Genomic DNA, 26,476 nt, shown 5'->3' with positions numbered 1-26,476 from the left:
GTACATACTTTCTAAAAATCTGCTTGCCCACTGTTTATACTTTGCCGTGAACAGACGTGCATATTTATAGGCATACATCATTCGATTAATGGGTTTCCCCATGAGACTGAGTTTGGTGTTGGAATGTCTCTAGAAGACATTATGGACAATCATAGTGTGCAGGCTGGGATGCATAATTGGGTCTGTCTGTAGAGGAGAAGATCAGAGAGGGAACATATGGGGAATTATATGAACCACTTTGTGTGATTCAATTTCCATTCCATCTTTATTTGGTTTAATCATATTTCATCAGACATCCACCACAACGTTTAGGTGGACCACCGTACATTGCAAACATTGCCAAGTCCTTACCCTTAAAAATGGTTTGATTTTTTTTATGAAATCATTGGGAATCTATTATGCCCCTCGGTGAAGCCGAAGGCGCATACTGCTTCCGCCTTGTCCTTCCGTGGGTGGGTGGGTGTGTGGATGAGTAGGTTTATGGTGTACATTAAATTGAGGACACCGTGCAACATCATCGATGAATTGAGGACAGGAACCAAATCGAGGACGACCTCGATTAGAAAACGTGTACAAAACCAATGAGAGCTGTTGCAAAATAGTTAGTATAAACAAAGGAAAAGGGAACAGAAACAAAAGAAAATCCTTGATTTATATAAATAAAAGAGTGTGAGTATGTAAACACTGGCAAATTCCGGACTAGGGACACAAACAAAGGGTCCACGATTGACCGATGTCCACGATTGAAATTCTCGTACAAAATCAATGAGAGCTAGCTGTTGCTAGAAAGTTAGTACAAATAAAGGAATGAGGATTACATGTGACAATAGCTGAATACATGTAGATGCGTGGTTGGGTGTTTGTGTCCCGAAAAATCTTGTCAGCGCGATAACTTGAAATACTCCATATATGAACTTCAAATTTGGTTTGTGGATTGCTCTTGGTAATCCTAAGAAGCCTACTACATTTATTTTTATTTTTTTTCGTTTTATCACATCGTTTTTTTTGGTAATTCAGCCTGTTTGTACAGGATCTTCATGTATCAAGCACATGCGCATTGATGAAGACAATAGAGCTGTTCTGACAACCATTAGTTAGGCGACGTACCGTACACATGCAATCGATGGCAGTAGGCGCATTGACCTTACGGTTTGGTCGAATCATGGCCATGTCCAAATTGATGAAGAGCACTGATTTTATGCCTTCCAAGGCCCAGTGTCTTTGCTGCCAAATTGACTGCTTCGCCCACGCGGTCAATACTTTTTATCCAACGACACTTACATGTACAATGTATGTTTGCAAGTTGCAGTATGTACAGAAACCAGACATGCTTAAGTCACGCATGCATGGAAATGCACACACAATTCTGCTCGGAATTTCCTGAGCAGAAAGACAAGATTCCCAAGACGTCGTTTGCGGACTGTTGGTATGTGTGTTAAGGGTACCTGCTTCGGTAAATTACTGCATAATCCAAAAACACGTGCACGCAGACGCTGAAACATCGCACTGCATAGGACGTCTTGGAACCAAGACTTCATTCCAACAATCTTTTGTGACTTGGATATGTGTACAGCATGCATTGTGTTTTTGACCACACACGAGTTGTTTTTACTGTACATTAGTACATGTAAGTCAGTGGCATTTACTAGGAGCTGAACTGTATTAGGGAAATGCCTCTAGATTTTCTGGAGTATGTATAGCTGTGTCATAGAACTTTGCTAGCAGGAGTAATAACATCTGTGGAAAAAAAATTGCGGCAAACAGCTACATAACATGAAGCACACACTGAGCAAGTAATATTTGAAGTCTTATTGATTATTGGGAGCCTAATCTAACACCTAAATGGCCCTTTAGCGGGCCAAATTTGCCATATAAACTTCCTCATTGAACGGAAATTAAATCAAGACCTATCTGCTGCAGATTTTGAGAAAATTAGATTTAAGCCTTGGGATGCTGGAGGCGCACCGATATTACATTGTAGCATGCAGCTCTGTTACTTGTACAGTCAGTGTACGGTATACACATGTACATGTACATGTGCATACGTACGTGTGCAATAGGCACATTAATTACATGTAAGTACGAAAAAGATCCTCATTTATTTAGTTGAGGCAAAGAGCTGTTCATGTGTACATGTACTAGTAGGAGTGTGTTTTTTAATACAATTAATGTACAGTATCTGTCATGAACACATGGATACACTGTACAATATGATACATGTAATGTACAGGGTGTAGGCCTATCAAAAAATAATAAAACCAAATGTAAGTGTAAATTATAAAAAAATCTAATAAATATTTTCAGATAAGTTAAAGATCATGTGAAACACCAATGTGTCCTCTTTCTAATGATACCTTGATTGCGTGTCTGTGGCCACGGATGACTGAGCATTCGTTGTTATTTTGTCAAGGGTCAAAACCTGTACTGGGCCAAGTTTGTGCAAACTGGTATCCTTGGCATGAGGAACGGCTTAATTCAAAGAAAGAAGACATCATTTTCTTTAAAACCATTTATTCAATTTTTACACAGTGATTTAACCACTCTTATTGTTAAAGTTAACCCCTCATGGCCCAATACCTTCAACGTGGCGACCATCTCTTTCCACAGCTCTGCAAAAAGTCTAGTCCATTTCAAGCTTTGCATTATAACAGACCAGCCAGCAATCTTAGCCAGGTAAAACTTAGTCTAGGTGCTAGACGTTGTTATGGTTTGATACACGATAACCCGCGGCCGCAAGAGGATGCTATCACGAACAACCAATATCACCCACAAACCCATCGGAACAACATCTAGGCCAACTTCTAAAATCTCCCCCCAAAAAAGGGGGAAACGAGTGCGCATGCACGACTTCTGCAGTCAATTACAGTTCATTTTCACTCCCACACATACATTTACTACACACAACACAAGAGCTGACCAGTGAAGTTGCACAAACGTCTTGCTGCATCTTTTGCATTACTGGAAAAAATCTGAGAGGTTGCTTCGCAACTACTATGAATTTTTTAAATACGCGCTGCATATATTAGGCCAAACAGGTGCGCGCATTACACAAACAGTACGAATTGGCCTAGACGTTGTTCCGACGGGTTCGTGGGTGATATTGGTTGGTCGTGATAGCGCCCTTTCGCGGCGGCGGGTTATCGCCGCGGCAGGTTATCGCATCAAGCCATAACAGCGTCTAGCCCCTAGACTAGGTAAAACTTGGCCCAGTACAGATTTTGACCCTTGGCAGAATAGCAACGAATGCTCAGTCATCCGTGGCCACAGACACACAATCAAGGTATCATTGCAAAGAGGACAATTGGCATTTCACATGATCTTTAACTTATTTAAAAAATATCTACATGTATTAGATTTTTTTTATAAGTTACCGGTACATAAATGTGGATTTCCTCTTTTTTATACACCCTGTAGTTTAGTTGAACATTGAGAAATGCTTTTTATGAACTGTAGTAATAATAATAACTTTAAAGACATTGACATGACTATCTAGTATATTTTGATAGCAAAATTGATGTTTCAAATTGTCATTATTTACAGAAGTCACAATATCTATTTGTGACTGAAAGCTATAGTACATGTACAGGTATGTATGTGCAATCTTTGTAATTCATGCATACAAATGTACAAATTTACAGTGTACATGTATCAACATTTCTTTGGCATTAAATCAGCACTTAAGTTTTTCTTTTGAACAGAAAGAATCTCCAAAACAACCTCTATGAATAGGAGATCCTCAAGCTGTCTCTGTCCATTAGTGAGTGCTTGTCCCTTGAATGAACAAATACAGATTCACTGGTTTACTGGACGGTTCCAGTAAATGTCATCAGCACATAATGGTTAACTCTGTGGACGTTAAGCTTCCCTTGAAATTGCAACAACAGATGAAGATGAAATTCAGAATTTTTTTAGATGATACGGTTCAACTACTCGTGAAATAACAACTTGAGATAAATACCTTAGATTTGGGGACGTTTTCGAACGATTTCTTCCCGACTTCAAGGTCAGCTTTACCAGTAACCAGAATTGACGTTTCGGCATCGATGACAGCGATTTTGTCACTGACATGAAGTTTAGAATTTCTTCTTTCGTTGTAATTTAACATTTCAATCATACTGAGCATATTTTCTGAGAAATACAACGTTCGAAAGGCCATGTTTTTGGTGTGCATGACTTTCACTGCTCTGTTATAGCGTAATCGGATTAACTTTGTTTAACAACGGCGATGCTTAGGCCTTCGCAACCACACAGCTGTTAACACTATAATTTGCTTTCTAGTCACCGATTAGCTGAACTGTCAGATGCACATTTGTGTAAGGGTAAGCAAGCACTCCTGCATCCTGAACATGTACATACACGTATGCTACCATTGTAAGCAGTCTTTGAACTTGAAAAAACACCCAAAAAACAGTATGATTTGTGGAAGTTTACATTAATGAACTGATAACTGTACTGCTTCTAAGTAACATACTTGTAGCCACCTAAGGAGATGGCTATGACTTATTATTATAATTAAGAAACAGTAATGCATTTGAATGCATCATTTGACTGCAGAAATTCTTGAAATAATAATTGGTAGATTAGACAAAAGATTATAAATACATTTTCCATCTGATCAAGACTTTGGCAAAGTGACAGGCTTACAGGTAAAAACATCTGGAGGACTATTTGCTAAATTAATATAAAGAAAATTTGAGCGCATATCAAGGACCTCCTTCAAAGCCACTCCAAAACTTACCCCGCCTTTTATAAGCACTTCATCAATAACCACAGGCCAAAATCAATACAAGTGCGCACATTAATTTGTCCAAAATTGGTGGCGCTGTCTTTAAAAAGAAAAAATAACAAGAAATTGAAATGGGTTGTGTGTTGAGTGGAGGTAGGAAGAGTTGTTGTCGCTGTGCTTACTAGAGCGTATTGATTCAAAGCGCCGGATCCGGAAAAGCCAGGGATCTGATCTCAGTCGACAGCCGCCAAATTGCAGCATCGTGACGTCACGGTGGTCATTGACATGCTGAGGGTCTATTCGGCAGTTGGAACGCTGTCGGCGTGTTGTAGCGGCATGCAGTGGTGCGGTGGCGTACTGCCGTCATGAGTCGGGGACGAACCAATGTTAAACCAATCACTTCTGGTCTGCTTGTAATGTATGTCTGGGATTGGTGGGTTTGTGCATATGTACAAACAGGTGTTGAATACACGTAAAAATAAACAGACAAATTCTGATAAAAATATTATAACCAGGTGATCTGGGTTCAGTTGGTTGAAATTCAAGTATCCACAACCCAACAAATGTATTTAGTAAACACCAAATTTATGACAGCAACAACATATGTTTGGTTTAGTGTTTGCAAAACGGTGTGTATTGAATATATGGATGTTTGTACGGTACGGCAAAATCAAAAGGTGGTAATTACAAAATGTATAACCAAATATAGATTATTCCAGACTGACAATTCTGGACTTGTTCTACACATATTGTGTTTTGGAATATTCAAGCTAAAGTCTGTTCATACAATGAAATTGTCACACGAGTGCAGGATAATGAGGCTTGACAAGGAATCCATGAAATTAGGTTATGGTAAGATTTGATTAATTAAAGATGAATGCACGCATACATGTCAGCCTTGTAGTAAACACTGCATTCATTGGTTCATTCCTTGCTGTGTGGTTCATTTCCTAAAAGCCAGGAATTTGTGTAAAATAGCCATTGCTATCATACTGTTACAGGCCCATTCCCTGATCCGAGATTTTTTGGGGGGGGGAGGTGTCATCAAACCCCAAAGTTGAACTTTTTGTATGCGAGCGCGGAGTGCAAAGCCCTTGTGACATAGGGTGCGAGGCTCTTAAGCCCAGGAAAATTTTGGATTCTATATTCTCTTTGGTGCGATCTGAGGCATTTCCTGGCCACTTTCCCCTGACTTTTTGAGCAATTAGCAGCGCAATATTGTGAACACAACACAATGGGGGTCATAAAAATTTGTGGGCGGCAATTTGAATAATAAAATAAAATTATTTCTAATTTCTGAGCAGAACACCAAGGGGGGGGGGGGGAGGAGGGGGGGGGGCGTTTGAAGTGTTCCAGTGAGTACATGTATGTAAACAAAGGGTTAGGGCACAAACAATACGTCCATGATTGAAATTTGTGTACAAAACCAATGAGAGCTGTTGCTAAAAAGTTACAAACAAAGGAATGAGGATTAGGGACAATAGGGGGTCCACGATTGCTGTTGTTTTATACAAAGATGTGTGTACGGGCCTGTAAGTTTAACACTTTGGTGTGTTTTTACCAATAGAGCAAAGATGGTGTAATCTGTTCTGACTCTGTGTTGGGCATTATGCACAGGTAGGCAGTGACCAGACGTTGCCTGACAACCAGCTTTGTCTGATTACATGCAATTAAAAGGGCTTTAATGAACCTTCGTGTAAATATCAAATTTGCACAAAAGATTTATGCTTGTTAAAGCTGACCTTTTCTTGTGGGGACTAATCATAATGCATACCATAGTGTGAGTACATATGACAGCCCATCCTGTGCTTAGGAAAATGGCTGATTGATGGATGGCGCATGTTAATTACCATAGGCAGAGGAGAAGGTACAATGTATTACTTATCTGGCTAAAGTTCTCTAACTGACGAGCTGGCCTCTGCCAAAAAAACAAAGTTTCAGTATTGATACTGGAGTGAGGGGAACATAAATCCAAATGCATCAGAGGGTATGGGGAATAAGGCAACGTGCATATAAAAAATTAAAATTTATTTATTTTTTTTTTTTTTTTTTTATTTTTTTTTTATATATATTTATTTCAATCGACATCCAACAGCGCCAGCGCCACATGGTATCCACGAAGAATGGATATTATAGAAAACAATACAAAACAATCTTAAACAATATATAAAGTTATATTTTCAGTTCTAAAGTTGCCTCTTGTGTCAAGTCTAACTCTTACGCTGTAGTGGCACACTTGCTCCCATGGCAACCAACACCAAGACATTTTTGGATTGTCAGTAAATTTTCTTATAAAATGTATTGATAGAATATGAAAATGGAGCTCTCTAGTTTTAAAGCTGCATGATATGAACATGGAGGGAGGCGCATTGAGGAGTGCAATGGGGACCATGGACTCTGGGCACATGTACATTATGGTTTAATATAATTGGGTAGTTGGGGTAGACTACTGAGAGGGATTCTTGAACGCATTGCTGACGGTGCATGATGCTCACATGCAGTCACTATGGGTTTGTGAACATAGTAATAAAATCAGTTGTGCGTACTGGGTCAGTACTTTATGCTATGTACATACCCGGTATGTACATGTACACGTACATGTATGTGCTCGAACAATTAGTCGCGCACAGGATGTGTCCCTCCAACTGGGACTCTCAAAAGTGGTCACAAAGCATCAGCTACTGTTCATGCACAGATTCCATATCGGTAGCTTAGTAACGATGTTACTAAAATTGTTGATAAAAACAAAAACTTACAATAACAGTTGCATTTTGCATGTAAAAACAAGGTGCCAAAATAACTACCTAAAATCCATAATTTTAGGCAACATACAAATTTTTTTTACAAAAAAAATACACTTACATGTAACCTATTCCATCTAACTGAAACATCACTCAAATGAAAGGTCTTGTAGTCCCCTTTAATTTGATACCACATTTGAAGTGATCGTGCTTATAGTTATAGTTTTGAAGATTTCATCAATTTTCCACTTTTCCACCATGTCCACATTCTCATGGAATTCCTCATACATTGTACCGGTAGATGTACATGTACCTATCGTCTGTTGAGTTTTCCTTCCAAACTATAATGAAGACTACCTCCAAGTGCTCTAGAAAGTAGCACCTAAGGCCAAAAAAAAAAGTCTCCGGTTTCTGGTATGGAGCTTGCCCAAAAAGTGGTGCGGCGACGCGGCTTTTTTTTTTTTTTACCTGATTTTTTTGCTTCAAATGTCGGCGCCACATAAAGATTATCCTCGACCATAACCCAATCTAAAAACACGTTAAAATTTTGCAGCAGCAGGATTCCAGTCAAACCAGTGAGTTTGGCGGTTTTGAGACATCATCTTTCATTGAAAAAAACACTTTTTCATTTTGCCGACGCGCATGGCTACGGCGACGCGCGCGCATACCAGAAACCGGAGACTTTTTTTTTTTGGCCTAAGCATCAAGTTTTTATTGGTATGTATTGAGTGAAAACGTTCTCCATGGTAGACTAAAAAACCTTCAAAATAATTCAGAACTGTACTAATCATATTTCCATTTTCATTTTCCATTATATACAATGTACATGTTTCCCATTTGTCAGCATATTCATTGTGATGTTATTATCCATGCCTCAGTTCAGAATTTATCATAACCCCCTGCAGAGGAAAGCTAATAATTCACTTCTCTATCTGCTCTTCTATTTATTATTTTGTTCTCTCTCTCCTGTCTTTGCTAGATCTGGGACACAGCTGGTCAGGAGAGATTTCGCAGCGTCACGCATGCATACTACCGGGACGCCCATGCACTCCTGCTGCTCTTTGATGTGACTAACAGACAGTCATTTGAGAATATCAGGGTGAGTACTGCCATGGTACTGTACAGGTTTACACCTGGGAAGGAGGCTGTCACTTTGGCTGTCATAGTGAAAAGTTGAACCTGATGAAATCAGAAATGCAGGATTTGAATGTAGAATATTTGAATACTGTACTAGAACTCTGTGTTGCACCACGGATCCTCTACACAATGACAAGGCTACACAAAAAAATAGTTCTGCTTCCGGTTTCCCTACCTATGGTACCCTATTCTGACAGCCCCTACTCTAATTTTTTTATGGGAAAAATGAGGAAAAAAAAACACCCAAAACCATCAATTTCTACCTTTTACCCTTGACTACACGCAGACGTCTCATATGATCGTACACCAAAAAAATTGGCCCCCCAAAAAATTCCCTACCTACCAGTACCTACCCTATTTTCAAAAACCATGTAATCGAAAGCAGAATTTTAATTTTGTTTTGCCTAAACGATTTCCCCAAATTTCTGGTTAGAGGCGTGATATGGCACTTGCGCGTCGTACCGGTACGTGCGCGAGCGCGAGACTTGGCGCGCGACTGCAGCCTTTCAGTGGTCAAATTTCTGTCAGGACGCCAGCTGTCGGCGATCATGGCGCGCGTGCATTGTTCTACATGTATGTTCTATGCGTTGTTCTATACATGGACGCGGCATATCACGCATGTAGACAAACCGTTCCGTACATTTTGTACACAAGCTGAGATGAGTTGTTTATCCTTGTGTAGAGGATCTGTAGTTGCACTAAAGGTGTAGCACATGTACTTGATTCTGGCCATTGAGCTTTTTAATTCTTTGATGCTTTGAGATATTGTAGTTTATCACTACTTCACATTTTCGTTCAAATCCACCCAGAATATTTGGCCAACTCTCTTGATAAACATGAAATTTAAAAAAAACATGCTTTGTTGGAGGAATATTTGCAAAAGAAGCTCTGAGCAAACAATGGGGAATTGTTGCACACTCGTCGAGTTATATCCTGATGATTGGGATTATTTCCCTAGCGAGTCTTGTATTTAACGGGGCTGGAAAGCGTGGGAACTAAATTGATCTTTTGGTGAGCCGCCCACGTGTGCAGGGGCCATTCTAATGAATTCATCTGCTCCTGGAGAAAGATTTTTTTCTTCAGTGTTTTTCTTGTGTGTTAAAAAAAGTGTTGTTGGGGACTTGTTTCCAAGACAGCGGAGGAAACGGCAATAACATTGACAGAAGTTTTGGAAGGTTAAAGAGGAAATCACAGCTGCTGTTTAAAAAATAAATGGAAACGGATATGAAATGTACTTAATGTACATGTACAATGTTCTTATGGATCAATATACCTTTAAATTCCTGAAGTACATGTTAAGTACTTTTTTCCCCCAAATCTTGTCCAAATGATGCTGTCTGTATCTTAATTTTTATATATATACCCGGTATGCACATTTTTGGGGGGGGGGGGGGGTTGTGGGGACGATGGGGGGGATGAAATTTGTGAAATAATGAAAGAAATTTGTATACATTTGCAGTAAACATCAGCATTCATTGTATTCATGTACTTGAAGCTCTAACCTTTGATAAAAAAATGTAATAAATTTTCTGCATTAATTAATTATTTATTTATATTCAGACACGAGAGATTCAAAGTCTCGGTTGATAAACCAACAAGCGTTTACATACCGGCATCATGTGCAATTTGATGAACAACTAACATTTATTATCCATGCTCCCTAGATCACCATGGAATGGGATCAGGTCAGGTTGAGGTGATTGGAGATTATTGATTAAGCTGTATTCATGGAATCTACAGTGATGGTTTGGTCATTGGACTCATGGCCTGTATGGATGCTTTACATACATGTACATGTACACGTACAGTTTCAAGTTTGAATTAAGCAGAGCATTCCCCTTGCTCCAAGGTCTTAACGAGATTCAGTGACAGGCTTTGCTAAAGGTGGCCTTATCCAAAACAATGTGTACATCTTACATGTATGAAACCATAAAGGTATCCCTCCTGCTGGGCTGTATACTTACAAAATGTGCTCGTTAAAATGTTTGAAATTCAAAGATGTGTACATACATATATGTACATAACACATGATCATGCATTCATTAAGACTTACATGTACGTATGTATGCGAAGGATTAAACCATGGAGGTACAATGTAGGAATATTTGAGAAAATTCACTGAGAACTTGATCGCTTTGTTTTCAAACGTCAGGGACATGTACAAGCATACATGGAGCCAGTGAGTTTATAAGGGGATAAAGCACACTGATCATTAAAATATCAGTGTGGGGGTGGGAATGATACTGAATTTGCGTAATTAGTCTGACATGTCTGCTGGAAATAACGGGTACGACTTAATGAAGGCTTAACAGACGTCTGAAAGAAAGAAAGTGACTCGAACAGGACCTCACGAAGGTAAACAAACAAATGAGAAGCGGAACCATGCAAAAAAAAAGAGGCAAAATGGAGATTTTTGATCAATATTGGTCATGTTGGTGGGTGTGACCACAAACCAACTGTAGACCAAGACGTCTGTATGGAACCAATAATATTTGTTCTGAAATTATTGCAGGAGATTCAAACATGGGGGTTAGGATTGCTGCATATGACATCAGGCATCTGACAGGAGGGGGGGGGCACTTGTCTAACTCAGATAGTAAAAAAAATATGGGAAAAAAGAAGGGGGGAAAAACAGAAGTCTGTTGACTCAAAACATCAAGTTCATCAGCCTGTCTTGTCAATTCATTTGAGACTTGAAAGATGTGGGCCACTCAGATAAGGTCTACAGAACCTGGAAATCCCAATCCAATGTATAGATGCTGGCTGACAACCTCAGGTTACATCCTGAAAGCCAAGAAGCATAACACTCAGCCTTGTGTGCTCAGCAAGGCCTATTGTACAGCACACTTACATTGGTGAGTGGTGAATGTGAGAAGCAAGTTGGTCAGTGTTATGGTAAGGGTGCTTTTCCTTAGGGGGATGCTACATGTTCAAGAGATTTGGTGCTTCGAATTCCCCCTTTGAAATGAACACACTCGCTCCCCGTGTAGTGTTATTTTACCCTTGTCTGCAAAAAAAAAGTATGGACAAATTTTGATTGCAGCACTTGGGGTAAATTGTCAGGAATTCATCTGCAGCTATTTTTATATGAAGTGTATACACCTTACCGATGTGAACACAAGTTTGCACATTTTCACCAGGACAGACTGATATCCTGTTTTCGAAGATCTCTGCATCATCCAAAACTAATAAAAGAAATAAATGACACGAGATGCATACAAATTAAGTTTGGTGTGGTGACAAGTGAAGCAGGGATGAGATTTGCCAGAATTTGTCCTGATTCCAAGATTTTTCTTCTGAGGATTGGTCCAGATTTCAAGGTAAAAAAAAAAGAACATTTTGAAATCTAGAATTCCTGAAGTTTTATTGTACCGGTATTGTGTTTTTACCTGCGAAAGTTTGTGGACCGACAGAAATGGTTATTTTAAGGCGTGCCTGTAGGCAAATACATTTTAATGTCCTCCAATCTCACCCTAGGCCCTGGTTAAGTGATACTAGTCTGGTCACAGCAAGTGATGTGTGGATACAGTACTTGTTATGTATCTCACTCACAGTCACTCACCAGGCAAGCACATTTTATTCCAAACACATCATGAAATTGAAGTCCCTTGTGAATCATCCCACAGTGGGCTCTGTGATAGCAGCTTTATTGCCGGTGTGTTTCCCTGCGTCGTGCCATGGCGTGGGAGTTGAGGCGGCTGGAGAATAGGCACGAGTCCATAGGTTGACTGCCATCTTAAATTATGCATCAGACCGTCGCCAGGATTCAGTTATCGTCTGCATTTTTTAAAGGTGGAGCAGACTCAGTGATTGGATGAAGATGACTTTTCCTGATAGGGTTCAGATTGTTGGCAATACCTTGTTTGTTGACACTAGAGTCATGCAATTTAGGCAAAGGCTAGTTATTTCACATTTACATGTATGTGGCACATCTGTTTGTTTTGTTGTTGTTTTTACTCTTTTTTATGCTCGTCATCAGTCTCCTGATGATGAGCAGACCATACTGTTCGAAACGTCGAGTTACAACCATGACAACTGGTTCTTCTCTGAACCACACAACCCACTAAGATATATCTTTCATTCTCTTGGTGTTACCGCAAACCTCCTGTTCATTTTTATGTTGAGTATAAAGTGAAGTTTGACCCAACCAAACATGGCCCCATTTTCCTTTACTTGAAATGACTTAGGATATTTCTATTCCCATGGATGGGATGCCAGACAAGTGTACGTAGGTAACTCTTCAGGTACATGTACTTCTTCTTGGAAATACCGGCATGCAAGTAAAACAGCTTGCTCAAAGACACAACTTATGGCAAGCATTTGAATTTTTATGTTGTATGTTGAGCAGCTTCTAAAAGTGCTTTACATCTACAGAGTATATGTAACTTTCACTCTGCCAGTTTATAAATACATTTAGGTTTACAAAATAATAGAAGAAGGAAGAGAAAAAGTCACTAGACTAAAGTGTGGATGTACCAAAATATTAGGAATATTTTTTTTTTAAATTATTGAAAACTTTACAAAATATCCCCTACTTTTCTTTACGAGATCTATCCCAATTTTCTACCAATTTCTGAAAATTTCTGATAAACAGGTTTTCAAAACAGGGGGATATGAATATTTGAGTGAAATAGTTTGAAGCTCCTCAACAAAGAAGTTTGGCAACACAATTTTCAGAAAGTCAGAGAAATTGAGTGCGCAATATTAGGGGACTCTACAGGGTGTATCCCAAAAAAGTAACACAAAAATGATGGAAATGTGTGATAAGATGATGAACTTGAAAATAGTCAAAGTGGCTCCATTTTAAGGGTGGTTCCTCAGCTTTCCATTGATATCAAATTTGCATCTCTGCAGTAATGGATAATCGAGCACCATCAAATTATAAAAACAAAGACCAGAAACCCACTGTCCAAAAAGTGCACCATCGTAGTGGATGATGATTAAATGGGGAGGTTTTCACATAACCCATTATTTTCGGATTACCTTTTTTTTTTTACATCCTGTTTGTACATGTACATGTACATGTTATAGCGGGGTTCTTATAACAATCTTCTACTGTACACGTATTGTATATTCAGCCTAAACCAGGCAGGAGTTTCGGTGCCATCTGGCTAAACACTGTAGCTGCCCTGCTTGAGTCATTGATGAAGTTTTCTTGCCGGTGATATCTTGAATTAAGAAAGTAATGACAGCGATTATACCATTGTGTGGGTTTTAAGAACCCACGTGTGGAATTTCCATTTTCTTGATGCCTTGAGGACAGATGTTCAAAGACTGTGTTTATATTAATATTAAACTAAGGATGAGCATTATGGGGATAACATATATGTCATTCATGTTCATGGATGGAAAAGTATGTTTGCTGCTGTAGGATTTTAGCTGGAAATTGTATTTGCACTTGTGGCTCCAAACTATGCATTTTGCAGATAAAAATGTCTTTGAGTTCAAAGGTACATGTACATACTGTATGTACCGGTAATTGTAACAAATTTTGATTTTTGGAAATTAAAACATAGAAACATTGGATGTTTCACACAATTTTCTTCAGTTCTAATTTTTTGCACAGTCTCAGTAACCTGTAGTCCACTAACCTTTATAGTGGTAGCTGGAGTTGAAGTAAAAACTTGAATATTGCCAGAAATAATTAAAGACCCTTTCACATGCTCCAAAATCTCTGTGTTGGACCCAGGTTGGCAACCTCTTTCACACTTACAAAAATCCAACATGGCTTACTACACAGGTCCAGCGCTCTACATAAGTAAATTGCAACCCTGGTCGGGGACAGGGTGGAGAAGCTCTACCTAGGTAGAAAATCTAACATCTATAGATGGCCCATGTACACACTAGTGTGTGAACAGAGTAACCCATGTTCAACAAGACCCGAGTGTCACGCATAGTGGACCCATGTTGATTTCATGTTGATTTCAACATGGGTGGGCAAAACGATCACAAAATGAATTTCTTGCTGTTCCAGTTTCGGCCCGCAAATAGTTTACAAATATACATGTAGGTCTCTCTCAAATGACGTCACTTCCTACAGATTGCCACGTGCATCGGCATTTGGCGTCAAACTTTTCTGACGCACATCGGCTGCGCCATATTTCAAAGACATTTCAAGCAAAGCGCGCGCGTGTTTAGAACATTTTGCACACTGCGCGCACAGCATCTGGTGGCGTTGAACACACAGTTTTAAATTTCCTACGAAGATGGCGTCCTATGAGAGATCTTTAAAAAAACAAAAAACAAAAACAAAAATTACACAACAAAAATATGCCCACTCAACTGAAATGTCATGCACATCCAATATACACTGTACACTATTTTAAAATGTGACATTATCTTATTTTTTTTTAATTACGATGTCTATTGTGTGTGTTGGGAACAGGAAAGAAAGCTAATGATACTTGATAAGGCGGATAAAATTACCACCTAGTGTGTGCGTGCTGTTGTTGCTAGTCTGCTCATTCTGTTTACATGTAATGCGTTAATCATATCCGTAGTATGTGGGCTGCTACTTACAATTTTTTTAATCACATTTGCATTGAAGGTGCGTGGTACTTCACAAGAAGTAATCAGGGGGCTGTATAAATGAAAAGCCTGAAAGCATTGTCTGTGCTGTGTGTACAGGTAGTGCACTCGCTGTTTGAAGCTGTCAACAAAAGATGTTTATACCATGCAGGAGTTTAAGATGTTATGTGGACTTGTACAGGTCCTACATAATGTTTTTCCACTTTCTGACAAACAATCTTAGAGCTCGTCGGGGGTTAGGACATTCAAGGAAATCACGGTCAAATATTCAGTTTCACAGTTCAAGTGGCAACGTTTTAAACAAGTTTTCTCTTAAATTAACTGCACCAGAACAAAGGAGTGTTTTCACACAAGATTTGGAAAATATGCTGGCGATGGTGTAAATCGAGGACGCACATGTGCAACATCATCGATGAATTGAGGGCAGGAACCAAATCGAGGACTCCTTGGTTAGAAAACGTGTACAAAACCAATAAGAGCTCAGCTGTTGCAAAAAAAGTTAGATTATAAACAAAGGAAAAGGGAAGAGGAACAATAGAAAATCCTCCATTTACACCTTTTTGCAAATTTTAAAAATCGGGACAGAAATCTCCAAAGCAAGTATCAGTCTGTATTGATTGATGTGGAAGGAAAAGGGGGATGCCAGTCTCATTTCACTGACATTTTCTCTGTAATAAAATCATCCTTGTTGCAGTGATAGACATGTAGTTCGTTAGTCTGCGTTCAGAAATGAAAAGATATTTTTTCTCTTTTCATTGCTGTTTGAGAAGAATGTTTGTTTACGCCAGTCCGCTGTCCTTTGCCAAATTATAAACATTCCACCATGAACATCACAACCAGTGTTTCAACATTTAACAGTAGAAGCACAATTCAAAGTTACAAAGTCACCAATTTTCACCAACACAGGGTATACATGTAGAAGTTTGATTGGTATACTGAGAGTGTGAAGACACTGCATTTTGTAAAGGCTGTTTCACAGGTTATAGACTGTTGAAAAAAAAATCTGTGACAGATCCATGTTTTCTGTTTTCTGATCGGTACAGGGACATAGCACTGTATACTATCCTTTCATTGACAGTACCATTCGAGTTGGTTATTGAATTTTTATTTATGCGAAAGGCTGTTGAAAAAGTGTGAGTTGTTTACAAGTAGTCCTAGTTGGAGTTAACCTTTCATGAATACAATGTAGGCAGGAACTTTGCTAAATTGCTTTTTGTTGTACGTTTGACATTTGGCCTAGTTTGGAATTCAGTGAACTAACAGTCTGCTGACATTTGACGAACTGCTTTCTTTTTCAAAAGATTCATAACAACTAGACTATTGATCAATTCAATTTGACAAGTACAGCTGCCTCACATCATAAACTTGTTGGTGCATGGATTGAATTGAGAACAGAATTTCAAACAGCAAATTTCCAACTTCGAACAAAGTTTTTCAAACCATTGGAACTTTGAAGTGCATTATGCACGATCTTTATTAATGATTTGAAATGGCAGTGAGAAAGTGATAATGTTTCTACACATCATCCATGCACTAAGAGCCACCATAGCAAAACCAAGCCTTTTAGTCACGTACATGAACATGTACATGCAGGTCAAGTGCTACCGGTGGTCTGCGACCAAAGTAATCCTATACATGTATGTCTCTTACGGCCATGTCTCAAAGTCTTGGTCATCAATTAATACGGGTCCTGTATCAGAAGTCATGGCACTGTCTGTCTCTCTGTTTTGAAAAACAAATGCACAAATGAAAAGTAACTCAACTCAACGCAAAAATGAAGTAGAAATTGTGTTACTGATTTCTGAGTTAGCTCCCATGAAACGATTCGGACACGATGACATTTAATAGACAAAGTAAATAAGAGCTTTCAAAATGAAGAAATGAATACATGTGTGCTATTTCTAGTAGTACACTTAAAGAAATCATCTTGAAGACTTATTTGGTTGGATCCAATCACAAATGATAGTGGACGACAGATTCGCCCAGAGGACTTTCCCCTTGTCTTGGACTTTAAATTCAATTCCTTCACCCTAGCTTCCTCTCTACTCAGATTACCACATGGAGGTAAGTGGATTGACCCACTAACTATAAAAAGGTTACATGTCCGGCTGAGTGGCTCAGTGCTAAAAACCCTCCAACATGGTGTGTGTCTTGAGAAGACGTCTCTTTGTGGGGAGTGGACCGAGTTGAAGATGTTCATATTAAACTGGGTTAATTTTCATGTATCAGCATTGATAGGATCTATGTATGTATTTACATAGGCACTAGTAAATTGGTTGTGATATTTTTTATAAAAGCTTGTTTGTTTGTTTTTTTAGTTTTTTTTTATGGTGGATAAATTTAGGCTTTAATCCGTGATGAACAGGTGAATACAGCGGCAATATGCCTTAATTTATTCAGTACGCTAATGATGATTCAGTTTTGAGACATATTTGTAAGATTTTTGGCACTTATGATGAATATTTGAAATTGGAATGGAACTGGAGCAGCCTTTAATAGTATGGGTTGGGTTTTGTACACCCTTTGAGGCCAATGGGCACCGTGGGCTTTGCCTTTTGGTGCCATTTGCTGCCTCATCAGGAGAACAAAATGCCATGGACCGTACGGCGGCGATTGTTATACATAAACATTTGTGTTATAAAGCTTACCCAAGCATTATACATGTATGTCTTCTTTTTGACTTGCACGTAGGCGGAATTAGAGATAATTGCAAAGTAAGAGTACTGTCATTGGACAGGTTCCAGTGGGACCAGGTGGCCTAGCTTTCCTGCTCCATTGTTACCAAGCCATCAAAATGCTCCGCTAATCAGCTCGCTGTCATTTCACCTTCTCTCTGTTTTTTTTTTGTTTCTTCCCTTCCAACTCTCATCTGCTGCAGGCGTGGGTGTCGGAGATCCACGAGTATGCCAACGACGATGTGGTGGTGATGTTGCTAGGCAACAAGTCAGACATGACATCAGAGAGACTGGTCAAGAGAGAGGAGGCGGAGAAATTGGCCAAGGTGCTCCATCAACTTTTCCCAACTTCTAGTAGCGCATCGGTATAGATGGGATAAACACTTGAAATAAATGGAATGAAGTAAAACTCCCCTTTTCCTGAAGCTCTTCAAATGCTTCTTGTTAAAAAAAAAAATCTTTAGATCCTTTTTGACTCAACAGAGGCTAAATCCTGTAAAGTACCATCAAACCCGTTACAGGCTGGTTGCAGGATATTGTGATAAAGTATCTTGCTCAGGAACATAAGCACATGTCTCTGAGTTCATCCCAATGTCAGAAAAAAAATACCACAAGCGTGCAATTGGGCTGAATTTGGCTTACATGTATGTAATGGCTCTTATTTACATTTGCAAACTAGACAAAAAGCTTACTCTTACTTTGAATCAAGATGGGCGTGACACTATCTGACTTGCCATCATTTAGAAGAAACGTGAACTTTACTTTGGTTTCTGGCTAGAAACACTTTTTACCATAAATAAAGTTTTCATTGTTTTCTCAAAAATCATGTACAGTTTTAATTACCCTGAAAATTGGAATAGGCCAATTTTTAATATTTATACGTCAGATTTTGATTGTTACTGACACTAAAATTGGAAAAGCATGCATGGAGCTTCGCTGTACATGTACTTCATCCTCATTTATTCCTGAGTGAAAGAAACACTTGTAAAATAGCTTGCTTAGGGGACACCTGCAGTCAGAAGAACAAAATCACTCCAGTTTTTATCCAAGTAAAAGTGTACCTCAAAAACAACCACCACTGGATTAAGATTTTACTTCACCTGACTTCACCTGGTTGAACTGGACACACGAACGTAGTTGTTCTCAAAGTCATCCGTGGCAAAAGACTTTATTGCTGCAGATTTTTTTCTAATCCCAATGGTTTCAAGCAACCTCGTACGCTGACGTCTTGAATCCAATTATTCCACAGTAAATATCTTCCATTGACGTAGGTAGTCCCATCCTACTTCCTGTTTAACGCATGACAAAAATTGTTGTCTTGGTTGTCTAGTCTCCTTTTTAGATTTTGCTTTGTTTTTTTTGTTTTTTTCAAGAAGTGCACTTTGTGTTGTGGATCCATGATTTTAATCACTGCAGCAAAACAAGGAAATCTTTGTGTCTTTTTGTTTGGACTGAAACTTACAGTTTTCCTTTTTATTGCAGGACAATGGAATTGCTTACATGGAGACTAGTGCAAAGACAGGGCTCAACGTGGATCTTTCCTTCATGGCCGTCGCTAAGTAAGTTGCTCATCCACAGATTAGGTTCAGGTGTTGTCATGGAAACGCATTGAGAACTACATTTAATCTGCTTTTCTTGCCTTACTTAAAAAAAAAAAAAAGAAGGCAAGCCCAGTAAAGCCGGTCCCACAATGTACAAAATTCTACTCAATTATAGGGGTGAGATTTCTCTGGATTTTTCCAGATTGTAGGATTTTTAGAACAAAACCCTTTTGAAATCTGGATTTCCTGAGATTTTGTTTTAATTTTGTACTAAACTAAGCACACAACTGGTATGTGTGTGGCCATTAATTGCGTGTTCTTGAGTTGTTTGTTGTTACACTCCTTTGTGATCACGATAACCAACACTCCGCTGAATATTTCGTGGATCTTTCATTGTCCCCCAGTCTTACTCTTTCAATTGATTCAGAATGGCTATTCCCTGGAAGTATTTTTATGCATCTAGTTTACACAATGGAACAAAATTAGCGTATTTACTGGCAGTACAGGGTAATTGTATACAGTAGCACTGCCTGGCTCACAAGTGAATGTAAGTCGGGGAGTCAGTCAGTTGGGGAGTCAGTCAGTCAGTCAGTGAGATAGGAAAAAGAACAATTTAGGCTTGCCCTCTGGGACCAGCGAAACACTTTTGAATTGCTTGACTTGTTTATTCATTTCTAAGCTTATTTAGGCAGATTGTCAAACTAAACTGATAACACATAGCTGTCTACATGTACAGTCCGTTGAAAGTCTATTCATACCCCCGGTACATACCTAAGACAGTTTACCCATTCCTATTGGTCGAGAGCCCGTCACATGGCCGGTTCTAAATGGCTGATAAAGACCGGCTGGCTGGTCACTTTTCCAGTGTCACATGAAATTTGGACTCCTTTGAAATCCGGTGCCTTTTAGCTACCGTTTTATTGGTTGAACGATCACAATGCATGTGCAGGCATGCGCAATACTACCAGTTAGTCAGTATTTCATAGTCCTAAATTCACACGACACCAGCACAGCTGCGTTCTGCGCCACATCGTTCAGTACGTGCGACACACCCGCCAATCTCCATGAAAGGAGTTGTTTACTACTATTTGCTACCGGGTAATTCCATTATATAGCCAGAGGGGTGTTTAAAAAAACATGAAGTAAAATTGTTGAACAAAATCAAAGTTTAAATAATTTTTGACTTGTTTTGACTTGATTTTTTGACCGAAAAAGGTATTTATGAATGGGAATAAATATGTGCTTGGCTGGTATTGAACACTATGTTTAACCAGTTCACGTTGGATAATGTGTATACACGCAAAGGTTATGCGGTATTCAGAATGGATGAAGGATAAACATGCAATGAGCGAGGCCAGAAATATCTGTCTGAGACCCGCTCCAAGCGAGTGAGGCCAGAAATATCAGGGTGTGCTACCCGCAGTTGACGGCCTAAACCCATCTGGCATCTAGGTTCGTGAAAAACAATCCTGCGCTTGGGTCTGGTCATGTCAAAATAATCCCAGCGCGAACTGGATAAGACCAGTTGGAGTCTGGATGCTGATAATTGTCTTTGGCTCGGGTAATTATCACCCATCCAGACTCCAACCAGTCTTAAACATAGTGTTTAAAACCGGCTAAGCACACATTTATTCCCTTAGTATTACTCAGAACATACTGTAGAAAGTAACCCATTCGTTCTGATCATTTTCAGGGATTTGAAAATGAAGAAGACAAGACGTCCCAACGAGCCGAGATTCAATGTGCGAGATTTTGTGGACCAGCAGAAGCAAACGCCCTCTGGGTGCTGTTTCTAAAGGAGAGACCACAAGGCCACAGGGCCAGTGTCGGATCCAACTCACTATGAACTTCAAGAGAAACTGTGTACAGTATTTGACGTGGGCAAAAACATCCAACCATCCAAGTCTGCTGGAAAGTGATTGACTCAAAGACAAGTTTGAACTGAGGGATCCAGATTTGCATCGTTACCATTTTGGATTTTGTGTCGAGGAATTTCCATGGCATGATGAGAATTGGTATAAAACTGACGTATGAGGGACGTGAACTAAAACGCATTTTTGTAGGAGACGGCCAAGTTGGGATAAATAGGTCCTGATCTGGATTCACTGTCATGAACAAAGAGTTTGGCATAAAGTACAAGTGATATCTCGCCAGTGTGGAACCAGTCTTGGAAAGGGGGAGTCATATTAGTCAGATGCATGCATGTGAGGGTACTGCTGGTGTACTGAAGTTAACAGTAGAGGGCGCTGTTGAGAAGTTTGCCAGCCACTATGATTCTGTGATTATTCCATGATGAAGAAACTAAAACTTAGGAATAGTATAGTGGATTAGAAATTTGATCAAGAGAGGAAAAAAAGAGAAATTCAGGGCCAAGCCAATTTTTAAGAAGACGATGAAGACAAAGTTTAGATTGACATAAACATATATGTATATATATCTTGAAACAAGATGACATTGTATACACGTCAAGGGCGGATGGTGGAAGGGTATTAAGTCAATGTATTCATAAACTAGTCTGAGATATTTTGTCACATTTCCAGTTTTGTTTTAGAGTGGGTATTCTCTATGTACATGTCAAAGCAAGGTTAAACAAAACTAATGCCAGGCAAGCCATCCACACTGAAATTGTCCAAATGTTTGTGGTTTAATCTCCTTCGTTTTGCAGACACATGTACATCCAGAATGTATTGACTGGGTTGTTCCTTTGACTTAAGAATTCCTTAACAACTTTTTTCCGTCTTTGCAAAAAGGAACATTTGCTCACTAATTAGAAGAAGTATCACATGAATTTGATAGGTGTCACCTCTTTCCTGAATATTATTTTTGATAAATCATAAGGGGAAAAGAATCATGTCAAACGCATGCTTGGTGTTGAAATCATGTTCAGACATTCATACATGTAGTACTCTGTTTGCTGCTGATAATCTGAGATTTCTATAAGGTACTTTAAGTACGTTCCTGGAGGAAACTTTTTTTTGGGGGGGGGGGGTTTAAAAGCTTTATAATCCTTGGACTCTTGTATTTCACATACCTTGGTTTGCATTGTGAGCTTCTTGAGGAGGTACAGTAATGCCTACTTACATGTACAGGATTCCTCTTTCTAAATTGCAACAGCGTCATCAGACCGTGAGTGACAAACCACTAGCGCGTCACGGCATGACATCTGGAGACATGGATAAGTCCATTCCAACCAAACTGAATATTGTCTGGCCAATATTGGCCTTTGCCAATAAATTGAGAGGACGCACAAGAAAATGCATGGCTGCAACTTCCATTGGCATTGACACATTAATGTCACATTTATGAAAACACATATCTATCGGAACCTTTCAAACTCAGAAGATATTCTAAACAAAACTGCCTGATGGATGTGTGGTGCATGTATTACGATTCACATGGGTGATTTCAGTAGCAGAGCATGACGTTATGATTATATAGTTTCCCTTGAAAGGCTAGGGACTCTCTTGAACACCCTCTGGCTTGATTTTAAAAAGGAATTCAAATCCAAACGTCAGAAATTCTGCTATCACAAAAAAAATTATATTAAAATCTGAAATTCTTACTGGTTGTAATTCAAATACCGGTACTTGTAAGTACTCCTTCCAAATATGAATTTCCCAATTTTATACTTGCATTAAAAAGCTCAAAATTGTACTGATAAAAAACAACCAATGCAGAAAGTTATAATGGTATTAAGTGTATCTCTCTGTCTTGCAACCATTTCATATCTCAAAACTAAAAAGCACATACTTTTCATTTTCTGGCAGCATGCTTATTTACGCTGTATAAAATTTTGGTGTCAAGTTAAACCCTGACGTCTTCAGTAAAGAATATTGACATGTACAATGTATCACTTAAAACCACCTGATTGGTCTGTCTGCTTGTATCATCTTTGATATTCATCAAGCAGAGTAGGAAAAGCTTATTGTAGAACGTTGCAATATTGATCACAGCGTAAGATATTATAAAGACTCCGTGTCAGTTAACAAGAAGATCAAGCCGTATTCATCAGCATCTCAAGCAGCCTTTGCAGAGCCTGCTTTTCCATTTCTTGTCATCAGATTCCCTCCTATGATCAAACATTTATGTTCTCAGCAAATAGGCGTACATTTTGAAAGTTCTCCTTAACATCTCTTGAAGAGTTCGGCTTGCAGGCAATGATTTTGTTTAGCTTATATAGCTTCACATATGTTTGTGAACATATTCATGTTGGTTTTTTAAACCCTCCAAAAGTGAATTTGAGATTTTAAAAAAAAAATCAGTACTGTAATGAAATATCTAAATCTAATTATAAGGATAGTGTATTTAATTTTTAAAATGTGGCAAAATTCGGGGGGTTGTATAATTGATTTGATTTTATGCCCATGACCATTATAGTCCTGACGATCAGTAATTGGATAAAACAGTATATACTCAAGACTTGCCATTAGACATTAAGTTGCCTTATTGCAACATCAGTTCAACTCATAACAGGTTTATGTTGTAGTACTCGTACTCATAAATGTTTTTCGTACTTGTTCTCATGAGAATGTACTCGTATTCATACTCGTTCTCACATTCTTACTTGTACTCACTCCAAAAAAAACACATGTACTCGAACTCATTACAAAGTACTCACACTTGTTCTTGTGTTTATGGAAATATTCTCCACTGGAATTTTAATTTTCTTTAAGAGGTACATGCGGGGGGGGGGGGGGGGGGGGGGGGGGTGAATGTTCTACCGTTTGGGGAGGCTTTTGCATTTATCTAATGCCTAGTTTGACAGCACAAAGCCCTTGAGAACATGTGTAACCATTAAAAGTAATCGTACTCAAAACTCTTGGAAATGTACTCGTACTCAAAAAATTTGCCTTGTACTCATATACTCTTACTCATGGCAAAGTACTTGTACTCATGGCTAAGTACTGTTACTTGTACTCATGGAAAGGCACTCGAATACAAACGTGACTCGTACTCAAACCAAATCATCCCAGATCTGATAAAAACCACTCCTGGATTTGCATGATATTAATGAAAGATACAAGAGTCCAGACTGTGACTTTACGTGGGCTTTAATGTCCCAATTTTGTTGAATGCCAAGAATGCATTGATTGTTGACTTCACAGTGTTGGATTTTTGGAACATTTGAGTAGGTGGAAGAGACTGAGATTGAAAATTCAAGGGAGCAGTTTAAGGTAAATTCAATGATCATGTACATTTTGCCATAAAAATTTGGTGATAAACCTGCCGATGTGTTTTATTTTCCAGAAATGTAAATCGAAAAAACTGCTTGTAGAAAATTAACCTTGCAATACTGTGTAGCCAATATCAGCATTTCGAGTTTTGTTTGAATTCATTTAGTATTCTGTGACTTCAGTTCTGTTTGTTGTTGTTGATGTGTAATGTAATGTCGAAGAATTCATAGTTTTGTGGGTATTTTCTGCAGATAATGTTAAAAATTTCTTAATATTGCATTCTACTTGCACTTTGGAATGCATCCATAAATTTGAATGTGGCACCTTGATTGTTAAATTCCACTTGAACTTTAAATTAGACAGCCTACATTTACAAGGGTTTCAATGGTTAAACAGTAATTTAAATATGTGTTTGGGTCAAAAGAAATGTGTTGATATCAAAAGAGAACAGGTAAGTTACTGTTTTAAAAAGGAGAACAACTTTCAAGTGATTGATTAAAGTTGCCCATTTGTAAAGTAGGCGAAATGCCCCCAACACTCATCATACACATCAGGATGAAATGAAGCATTTCCACTTTAAATTGTGTATGGACTAACCATTAGCTAGTACTACATTGTACTTATTCACTGATTAACCAGTAGAACCATAGAGTGCTCGGGCGGTTTGGGGTGCTACAGGGAGTAGTAGGCGGGGCGATTGAGGGCGGTACAGTGCATAATTGGTTAATGGTTTTGTTTTGAATTTGGAATTTCACTGGGGGATGGTTTTGACATTGGTGGTTTGGCTGTTTTATATCTAGCTTGTTTGTAGCTTATAATGTGCAATAACAAAGCTGAGTTGCTTACACAGTTTTCAAACTGATTCTTTACTTGACACAATCTGTTAAATTGTTTGCATATATTTTGCGAGGGTTTTTTTTTTGGAGGGGGGTTAAAAAACAGTAATGGGTTTTGTTTCTGTTAATAAGGTTATTACTATATTATTTTTGCCCTGTTTTTTTTCTTCAGATTGAGCAAATTAGGGTGGACAAGTTTGGTTGGGGTAAGTCTGCTGAACGATTGCAAGGAGCTGCAGGCAGAGACTTTTGTTTTTGCAGAAATAAAAAGTGAACACATTTTGCTTGTATCATTAGTCTCAACTGTTACACTGTCACAGGCTGATCCATTTTCTGTACAAATTCTTGTTTGAAAATGCAAAAAAAATGTGTGCAAGCTAAACTGAATTATTAATGTTGTAATGATGATGATATTTATGCATGACATTAATGGTTGGCGTCAGATCCAGGCATGGTGTTTGGACCCTGGCACATGAATGTTGCCTGTGGAGGGTCATGCATCATCAGCCTGTGCTTGGGCCCTGGGGACACAGACACTTGAATCTGGCCAAGTACCAGTTACAACCAACACACACATGGCATTTTGGCAGGCAACCAGTTTTCCTGGGCATTTATGTATTACCAGCGCTGTGTACTTGGCTCTGTTCCAGTTCTTTCCTTTTGTTTCACTGTTTGTTTTCTGTTGATCTAAATTGGGGATCTGGATATTTTTTTGGAGTGACTAGCCAGAATATTAGGAACTGCCAAATAAGGTCTCCACCCTCCACAAGACCCATAGTTTTTGTTCTTATACATAACAGAGCTGTAGTTGAGTCTGTCGCATGTCAAATCACTAGGTCACAATTATTCAATGTTATCATGTTCAACAATGATGGAAGAAATGCTCAGACAATCAAGAGTACGAAAAACATTTGTTTCTTTTGAATTTGCAGAAACTTTGGTCTTACATTCATTTATCTTGACAATATTTGGACTTGGTTATTTCAATGTGCACTTGGGAGTTGGGAATGTTTACTTTTGTGTATTTATTATATTTTGGTGTTTTCGGGGTTCTTGGTGGATGTAACCATTTTTATGAGTGACATTAATGCATATTTACACCAAAAGTGAAAAAAATG

The 26,476-nt window shown here is 38.7% G+C and overlaps 1 protein-coding gene across 1 annotated transcript in view; it reads left to right on the top strand.

Annotated features, from left to right (window-relative positions):
- Positions 1–23,922, top strand: part of LOC119734756 (ras-related protein Rab-26-like) — a 41,216-nt gene extending 17,294 nt beyond the window's left edge. The window contains exons 4-7 of the mRNA XM_038208304.1: positions 8,447–8,566; positions 18,011–18,133; positions 19,290–19,366; positions 21,042–23,922. Coding sequence (XP_038064232.1) covers positions 8,447–8,566; positions 18,011–18,133; positions 19,290–19,366; positions 21,042–21,144 — 423 coding nt within the window. The 3' untranslated portion in view covers positions 21,145–23,922. The remainder of the gene's footprint in view (positions 1–8,446; positions 8,567–18,010; positions 18,134–19,289; positions 19,367–21,041) is intronic.
- The last annotated feature ends 2,554 nt before the right edge of the window (positions 23,923–26,476 follow it).

Source organism: Patiria miniata, unplaced genomic scaffold, assembly GCF_015706575.1.
Source record: "Patiria miniata isolate m_02_andy unplaced genomic scaffold, ASM1570657v1 HiC_scaffold_28, whole genome shotgun sequence".
Taxonomy (NCBI): domain Eukaryota; kingdom Metazoa; phylum Echinodermata; class Asteroidea; order Valvatida; family Asterinidae; genus Patiria; species Patiria miniata.
Note: the sequence above shows the minus strand (reverse complement) of the source record. Positions and strands in the feature narration are given on the sequence as shown.